We start from the raw sequence: 8981 nt of genomic DNA, 5'->3' as shown, positions 1-8981 counted from the left end.
CCTCCCTGTGGTGTGGGCAGCGGAGCCAGTCGACCACACTGGCTGTTGACCCCAGAGCCCTGAGGGACTTGGGACAGAGCAGCAGGCGCCAGAGAGAGTCCACACAGCCCTGGCCTGCCCCATGAGGCCTGGTGCGTGCACGCCCGCACCTGCGCCCCAACTAACAGCCCTGTCCGCCTGCAGCCGCGTGATGACCTACCGCGAGCACGCGGCCTGGGTGGTGAAGGCCTACCTCCAGAAGCGCCCCGAAGGCCACATCGTGAGTGTGAGGTAATGAGCACCAAATATTCATGAGGCCTTTGCTGTAAAACATTCTTTCCCTCCGTTTAAAACATGCCCTGTCATTGAAGCAGCTGGGAAGCGATGGCATTTCGAGGTAGTAATTAACTCCTGCTTGAAGCTAGCCGGAAAGGTCATGGCACGGGGTGAGAGGGCAACAGAGACACATCTGTCTCCTGCCAGAGGAGCTTGGCCTGCGGGCGTGTAGACAGCTGTCTGGCTGGGTGACTGCCCTGACACAGACAGCAGGGGGGCAGGCCAGCCGCACCTGCCCGAGTGCGCACTGCTGCGATGGTCCCCGTAAACCCAGCCCTGCCGCTCGGTATGCGCCGGCTGGGAGCAGCGGGTATTTATGTGCCCATTAAAGGGACAGCAAAACGTGACTTATTGTCACAAAGACACCATTTGTTCAAGGAGATGCTGTTTTCCCCCTTGTCTGTGACATAAAAGCAAAGCATAACTCTCAGGCGGAGGCGGGAGCTGGGGAGGGCTGGGCCTGCCTCAAACCCCATGTTGCCACTGCAGGCCACCTCGGGGAGTCGGGGAGTGCAGCAGGTCGCTTGGTGCCTCTGCGCCTTCGCTGTGCCGCTTCTCCGGCCCTGGGGCAGGGTGGCGTGCTTCACGCCAGGCTCCCAGCTGTCCCCGGACACCACAGATGGGCCCCTTTGGCTCTGGGGAGCATGGGGTGTGGACCTGGGGGCACCACCTGGGAGGCCCTGGCTCGGGCACGGGGGGTACAGGCAGTTGCAGCCTTGAGCAGTGGGTGTGCGGGTGGGCCTGCCACCATCCCCCCAGCCAGATCCCTCCCCTGCCCCAGGTGGGCGTCTGGGGCCCTGGCCGGGATGTCACTCGCCCTCTCTTGGCAGTGTCAATGGGGACGTGCGCTTCTTCGACCCGCGGATGCCCGAGTCGGTGAACGCCCTCCAGATAGTGAAGGGGCTGACGGCCCTGGACATCCACCCCCAGGCACACCTGATCGCCTGGTAGGTGCCTCCCCATCCTGGCTCTCCTCCCGGCCGAGGGCCTCACGGCTGCTACGAACGGCAGCCTCAGGGCCCCTTGCGGGCAGAGCGTAAGTTCTCTGTCCCTGCCCTGCCTGGAAAAAGAGCAGGCTGGAGGGTTTACCCACATCGTCCTGAAATAAAAACTAGAGCCCCTGCCGCAGCCTCTCTCAGGAGGAACTTGCAGCCTCCTAGCATCCCTGGAGGTAGAGCCCTGTGTCCTTGACAGAAGGGACGAGAGGGGAGGCTCCGGTCGTGGCCCCCAGCCTGCATCTCTTTCCGCCCACTGCATAGCGGCTCCATGAACCAGTTCACCGCGGTCTACAATGGGAACGGGGAGCTGATCAACAACATCAAGTACTATGACGGCTTCATGGGCCAGCGCGTCGGGGCCATCAGCTGCCTGGCCTTCCACCCGCACTGGGTCTGTGTCCCACCCAGGGTGCAGCGGGTGGGACGCGTGGGGTGCCAGGGCCGGGCTGGGCGGGCCCCTCCCTCCTGCCTCCCAGAGTGTCAGGAGTCCAGCCAAGGGGTACTCAGGGCCCTGGGGTACGCAGAGACCACAGCCCCCACGCCCGCACATGGAAACCATACCCAGATGGTTCCCAGTTCCCGCCCTGAGTCCGGGCCTGCCGAACAGTTGTCGGCTGCCCGGTTGAAGCCGAGTGCAGCCCCGTCGCCTCAGGCGGGAGCTCCCGAGGAGCCTGGCACACAGCTCTGCTGAGAGGCAGAGTCCCCGCTGGCCCTGCGGGCAGCCCCGGAAGGGGCAGGGCTCTTGGGGCAGTGCTTGTCGCGTCGCGGTGTGGTGGCACTCTGCTGGAGCTCTGCTGGAGCTGGCACCTGCAGCCGTCAGGACTGCCTGACTGCCGTGCTGGGGGGTGGCCCGCCCGCCACAGCCCTGCTCACCTGCCTGCTCTCTCCCCACAGCCCCACCTGGCGGTGGGAAGCAACGACTACTACATCTCCGTGTACTCGGTGGAGAAGCGCGTCAGATAGCGGCTGGGCGCCGGCCGCCCATGTACATAGCCCACCACTCCCTGCTCGCGTGTGCCGTGGGCCTGCTGCTCCACACCGTGCCGGGCTCCAGGCCCCGGGCCGGGCCCCTCGCCGCTTTCTTCTTCCTGTCTTCGCTGTAGTGTCTAGAAAGCCCAGGGAAGGGCTGGGGTCTGATAGTCACTGCTCGCTGGGAACCTGCCCGGGCCCGAGGACTCGGCACAGCCCACTGGTTCTGCTCTCCTGAGACTCGCCAGTGGGGAGACCCCGGTCTCGTTGCCACTGACCGGACAGAGTTCGAAGACGGAGCTCCAGAGCGACTTGCCTGCTGCCCCATCTAGCCAAGGGCAAGCACGGAGAGGCTGCCCCAGCCTGGCACTGGCCTCTACGGGGTGCACAGGTAGTGGGGGACGTTTCTGAGCAGGTGTGAAGAGGCTGGAGACTCAAGGCCATGGGAGGGGCACAGAGGTCCCCTCCAGCCAGCAGGCTTGGGAGGACCCCAGGGCCAGGCACTTCCCTTGGCCAGCCGGTCCTGGTGCCCAGGGCACATCATGGCCGTGTCATAGAAGAGGGCCCACCCTCCTGCCTTCACGCCCACCCCGCACAGTCTCAACCCTTGCCAGGAGCCTGCCGGCAAGACAGGTTCCAAGGCTCCAGGAGACGAGGCTTGCCCTGAGCACTGTGGCCGTGGCTGTCAGCTGTGCTCCGAGCCCTCCAAACTGCTGCTCTTCCCCCGAAGGCACAGGGGCTGCAGCCCAGGCCCGCACACGGGTGCACACACATGCAGGCACGTGTCCCCTGCCCGCTGGCCCCGAGGGGTCCATGGGTAAACGACAGGACCTCCAGCTCCGAATTGCACACGCTGGTGTGACCGGAGCTCGCATGTGTGTGCATCCTGTGGGAGAGCCCTTGGTGGCTGCTTTGGTGTGTCAGGGCAGTCTGAGCGTGTGTGTGCAAGTGTGCATGCAAGACGGTCACCCCAGGAGGCCCACAGAGGACATGCGAGAGAGGCAAGCAGGACACAGCTACATGACAGCGTTTGAGAAGCACGTTCTTCCGTTCTTGGTAGTCAGGGCAATTCGGGTGGAGGGTCGCTAGCCCACTGCCGTGGAGCCGCGGGGCGGGAGCTGGTCAACAGAGGAGCCGCCCTGTGTGGGCACAGTCCCGGGCCAGGCCTGTCTTCCAGGCTGTGGAGCCCTGCTAAGCAGCGGTTCCCCAGAAACACCCTGGTCATAGTGGACTGGCCTGGACATGGGGTTGGACGGGACTGGACAGGGGAGGTGACCCTCCTGCTGGCCACCAGAAAGTTCCAGTCAATCCCGTCTTCATGTCCTAGGCGAGCAAGAAGCTTGGGGTCAGGACAACCATAGAAAGTCCTGCCTCCCTGGGAGTGAGTCCTGCAGGTGCTCCAGGTGGTAAGACACCGGAACCTTCCAGAATGCAGGCTCTACCCAGACACAGCTTCTGAGCCAGCAGCGTGGACACGCTCTAGTCCAGTGTGCACTCCCGTTTGGGTTGAGACAAGACAAGCCCGCGCCTGGCAAAACGCCCCAGGCTCGGTGGGGGAGCGAGGTCCTCCCACCACCTGTGGCATGTGGCAGGTGCCACAGGCCACCTGACCGGCCGTGTCCTCACAGGTTTGACGCGAAAACTCAATCATGATGTTAAGTGAGCTCGAGAGAGCGCCGACCTAAAGGTTCATATATCTCTATTTATTTACCAAAATGAGCATCGAAAGGACTTGGACAAAAATGGGATTGTGACGCAGAACTACGAGCGATGACAAACAGCTGTTAATAAAGATGACTGAGTACGTGCAGGGTGGCTGCTGGCAATCTGTCCCCGTGGTGCCTCGCCCTGTGCTGAGCTAGCAGGGCCCTTGGGAAGCCCAGATGCTCCCTGCCACCCAGCATGCCCCGGGAGCTCGGGATTGTGGGGCAGCAGGGGTCACCCAGGCCGGGAGAGGCCCAGCATGTCAGGCAGGCAGTCCCCTTGTCCTCAGCCAGCAGCGTGGGAAGGCCCTTCGCCTGTGCGCCTTGCTGGGCAGGCCGCTAGTCTGTGGTTCTGGCGGTTGTCAAGAAGAAAGCCCGCAGCTTGGAGCAAGCCCACCAAGGATCGTTGCGCCACCCAGGGCGGGCCCGGGCGCTCTTGCTGGACCGGCTGTCGGCCCTGGGGAGGGCAGCCTCCCTGCGCAGCTGCACCTTGGCTTGATCCACCTGCAGCCTGGCAAGGTTCTCTGGCTGAAAGGGCTGGTGTAGACACCCAGGCTCAGGCCGGGACCTCTGACTGCGTACCTGCCGGCCCCTGTCTCCCCTTCCGGAGGGGCTCCTGTTTCTAGGCCAGACTTACCCTGCCCAGCAGGCCATGGCCAGTCCCAAACCAGAGAGCCGTGCGGGGCAGGAGGAGAGGCCTGACCACAGCAGAGGCGGCAGGCAGTACAGTGGGAGGCCAGGGTCCATGTGGACACAGGACACCTGGGTGGGGGTCTGCATACACCTTACCACCTCAGGGCAGGATTTCAAGAAATTGGGGGCTCAGGCATTAAATAACCCGCCAAGGCGATGCATCCTACCCTGACCCCAAGGCCTCCTGCAAAGACCTTTGCACCTGGTGGGCGGCTGCCCCCGGGGACCAGCAGGTGCACCTCCCTACTGACCGCACAGGCTCCGAGCTCAGGAGGAAGTGAACTAGCGTCTCTAGGGCTCCTGTGCACTCCCGTGTGGTACATGAGGTAGCCCCAGGGCCGCCGTTGCTGTGCACACAGGTGGTCCATCTCCCACCTCCTCCCAGTGTCCACGACCGCGAGGGACTCCTGGCATCGCGGGGGAGCCCAGCAGACTCGGCACCTGTCATGCACTGTTGTGTCCCTGTCAGTCACTGTTCCACAGGAGATGCCAGGGAGGGGCCCAGGCCACCCTTCCGGGCCAGGGACTCCCTGCAGCTCTCTGCTTCAGAGGCCCCACCCTGACCTGCAGGTTGCCATGGAAACCTGAGGGCTGGTGGCTGGGATGACTTGTTGAACAATGGCTCTTTCCCAGCAAGGACAACAGCGTTTGCAGGCTGTGCGGCCGCTTCCGCTTCCACTGAGGGAATAATAGCTCCCCTTGTAGCACCGTCTCTCTGTCACCAGCTCCCAGTGTAGACCGAGTGCCCGGGCAAGGAGGCAGGGCCGGTGGGCGGCCCCACACCAGGGGCCCAATGCCCAGCCTCCCGCGTGGGGCCAGGGTCCCAGCCGCTTGAAGAAAAACCTAGGTGTATGCGTGTGCATGCCCAGTGTTCTGGAAGGGGGCAGACGGGACACGGGGCAGCGAGTGGCCGTCTATGCGGGGGCTGCTCTGGTGAGTGCATGTGGCCTCCGCAAGTAAAAACGTGAAAAAGCAGGTGACAGAACGGGATTCGATATTTGTAAGCCACGTGTCCGGTGAGGGTTTAGCGTCAGGGTGTATCAGGAACTCTCAGAGCTCAGCCAGAAAACAACCCAATTGCAAAATCCACGAAGAACGTGCCCGGACCTTGTCCAGAGGGCATGCAGCGGCCAGCGAGCCATGAGAGGGTGCCACCAGGGAAGCCCAGCTGGCCTGGGGCAGCGCCACTGCACTCCCGAGGGTGGCTTGTTCTTCCGGAGCTGCGGGTGGTTAAGTGCACTTACCTCTTGGCCCAGGAGTTCCACTCCCGGGAGGCTGACACGGACGTCGACGCAAACACGTGTACAGATAGACACGACTCGTGGCAGCCGAGAGGTCAGCGGTGACAGGGGCACAGCACGGCACACCCACGCGGCGGGTAGTACTCAGCCCTGAAAGTGCACGACCGTTGAAAACATGCAGCGAAAGACGCCAGCCTGAGCCAGCAGGCGGCCTGGTGGTGAAGGTGGCTGCATCCCGCATGGCCGACGGCAGTGTGAGCCCTAGACCCAGCTGCTAGAGTCATGCCCAAGACCCTGAGAAGGGATTGTGGTGTGGCCATCTCCCCAGGGGGCGGTTTCTCTCTCTCCCTCTCTTTACCCCCTTCCCCCCTCGCTGGTGAACACCTGTGCCCTATAGCAAAAACTAAAGAAAAAAGAAAGACACCGGTCCCAAACGGCCACACGCCATACAGTCCCTGTCGTGCAGGATGCCGAGATAGATAGGTAAACCCACAGAGAAGAGGGACGGGAGCGGCCGCGGCGGCGTACTGGGTGGAGGTGGGGCTGCGTGATGGTGACCACCCGGAGCGCCCCTCTGCGCCACACCCTGAGATGACTCGTCACGGGCCAGGGGCAGTGAAGGGGACATGCGGGTCTGCACGGCTGCTGTGGGGGGCCCGGCTGCGTGTGCAGCACCCGCATGCCAGGGTCCCGGCCGGCCTCGGCCAGGGTGGACTATGGCCTCAGGCCCTTCTTGGGCTGCTTCACTCGCCGTCCCTCTCGTGGAAGGAAGAGGTAAGTCAACCTTTAAGGATGGATAGTTGTGTTTCGGCAACTTCACCAGTCTATTTTTAATCGAGAAAAAGACAGATGGTCCCAGGGAACGCTCTGACACCCTAACCCCATGAGGCTGTCCCAGGTCCTTCCAGGCTGGAGCAGAGGCGTGCCTGGGGGAAGCGAGAAGCCTCAAGTTGGCACCGATGAAGAGGGAGGGAAGGGGTGCCAGGCGCTGTGGCCTGAATGCTTGCCCCTCCCAAATCCCTCGCACCACCTCGGGGCACTTGTACTATGGAGTGGGCCCTGGGGCCAGCAGGCAGCGTGGCTGCTGTGCTGGACTCCCTCATGGCCGGCCGTGGTTTGAGTCGCTGACACAAGGACTTGCAGGTCGCACCAGGCGTGTGTGCATATGTGCCCAGCACGGAGGAGAAGGGCCTGCAGCGTGGCTGTCCCCCCAGGGGGCACTCTTCACTTTCTGCCTTGCTATCTCTTGTCTCTGTCTCTGTCTCTCTGGCAAACACACGCACCGCACGGCAAAAACCTTAAAAAGGTAATAATAGTGAGGTGGGCTGGAACGAGCGATCAGACCAGGTGGCTCCTCCCTGGTGAGTGGGGTGAAGGCCCTTGCAAGAGACTCCCATGATGCTGGGCCCTTTCGTTTTCCACCTTTGGTCTGTGAAGACACAGCATTGCAGACGCTCCCTTGGAAACAGAGACCCAGCCCTCGCCAGAAACCGACCCTGCCGGGCCGCGGCCTGGACCTGACTGTTACGTGTAAGCTATGGACAGTCTCAGGGTTCTCTTAGAGCAGCGTGCACAGGACAGGCTAGACAGAAGTCAGAGACGGCGAGGCTCGGGCCCCAGTCCAGGCCTGGAAGGATGAATGGCCCCAGTTGTCTGCTGCAGCCCTGGCTCCCACCACCTGGGACCCTTGGAGACAGTGTGGTGACTGCCCTCAGGAGAGGCCCGTGTGGCCATGAGCTGAGGCCCCTGCCCATGCCAGGCGGGCGAGGCTGAGAGCAGAGCCTCTGGCCCCAGGCAGCTTCACGGGGAGCCCAGCAGATGCGGCCCTGCACTGGGTGGGCTGTCCCCTGTGCGTGTGTGGTCCACGGCAGCACGACAGGTCATGGCCTGAGCACCCGAAGCCAGACCTCCATCCTGCCACAAAGCACACCCGGGCCAGGCACCCTGCAGGGTCTTCCAGGGCCATCAGGCTGCCGGTCAAGGCAGAGACCAAGTGTGTCTTACTGACCCAGCCTCAAGTAAGCTTGGTCACCCCTCCACTCTGGCACTCTGGGTGACACGGGCCACCTCCATCAGTGTACGAGGGGACAGTACAGCCCTGTGGGAGCCTGGCTGCCTGGTTCCCGGAGACCCCACCTTCCCTGCGCCGTGCTCCAGGGTGGCCATGGCCTGCCATCCCTCCAGGCGCCAGGCCTCTGGGCCCTGCACGTGCTGCAGCACGACCCCAGAGACACTCCAGCTCCCCCGCCCAGGCCCAGCCCAGGTCCCCCGGGCCCTCCATGATGTCCCTGGTGCAGGGCACTACGAGGTCTGCGTGCTGCCTGCGAGCCGAGCTGGGTTCAGGTCAGTGTCGCTCTGGGCCACCCAGGTGCAGGGCAGGCTGCTGCATGGACACCCACTTCCCTGCTGCACACCTCGGTTTCCCCGTGAAACAGGGATGGTCCCTGAGGAGGCTGCCGGGAGTGCAAGGCCCACACAGTGCCATCACCCTGCCACCCGGCCAAGGCTTGGTGGCCCAAATGCCTCAAGCCTCCTGCACCCACCAGTCCTGAGCGCAGCTCTGAGCCAGTCCACGTGGAAGAGCAAAGCTTTATAGCAGGGACAGTGACACCGTCCCCCCACCCCACACCCTCAGCAGGAGGACCCTCCTGCCTCCCAGCCCTTCCCCACCTGGCCCCTTCCCCAGGCAGGCGGAGGGACAGAGCCACCGGGAGAAACCAAGAGGATGGCCCTCCCAGTCTGGGCACAAGAGCACACCCCCTGCTCCCACAGCCTGGCACCCTGCCACCTGCACGCTGCCCTGGCTGTCCCTCTGTGTGGCTCAAGCTCCTAAGGTCAGACACCATGGCTTCTAACCACCCACCCGCCTCCCCGCCACCCCTGAACACCCCACGGGTCCCCTGGCCCCTCCCCGGGCCTGGTCTGAGAGCAGGGCCTGCCCTGGCAAGCGCTGAGTGCGGAGTGAAGGAGCCAAAGGTGAGAGGAGGAACAGCGCCCTCCCCAAAGCCCAGCGGGACCCGCCTCCCTGTGGCTGGCGGGGCGGGGGGGCGCCGGGGGGGGGC

The 8981-nt window shown here is 63.7% G+C and overlaps 1 protein-coding gene across 1 annotated transcript in view; it reads left to right on the top strand.

Moving 5' to 3' along the window:
* Nucleotides 1-4090, top strand: part of RPTOR (regulatory associated protein of MTOR complex 1) — a 393373-nt gene extending 389283 nt beyond the window's left edge. The window contains exons 32-34 of the mRNA XM_006145668.2: nucleotides 1146-1262; nucleotides 1575-1704; nucleotides 2208-4090. Of these exons, the coding sequence (XP_006145730.1) occupies nucleotides 1146-1262; nucleotides 1575-1704; nucleotides 2208-2276 (316 nt within the window). The 3' untranslated portion in view covers nucleotides 2277-4090. The remainder of the gene's footprint in view (nucleotides 1-1145; nucleotides 1263-1574; nucleotides 1705-2207) is intronic.
* Nucleotides 4091-8981: the final 4891 nt, after the last annotated feature.

This window comes from Tupaia chinensis, unplaced genomic scaffold, assembly GCF_000334495.1.
Source record: "Tupaia chinensis unplaced genomic scaffold, TupChi_1.0 Scaffold000159_1, whole genome shotgun sequence".
Taxonomy (NCBI): domain Eukaryota; kingdom Metazoa; phylum Chordata; class Mammalia; order Scandentia; family Tupaiidae; genus Tupaia; species Tupaia belangeri.
The sequence above is the reverse complement of the archived record's forward strand: the minus strand, read 5'-3'. Positions and strand labels throughout refer to the sequence as shown.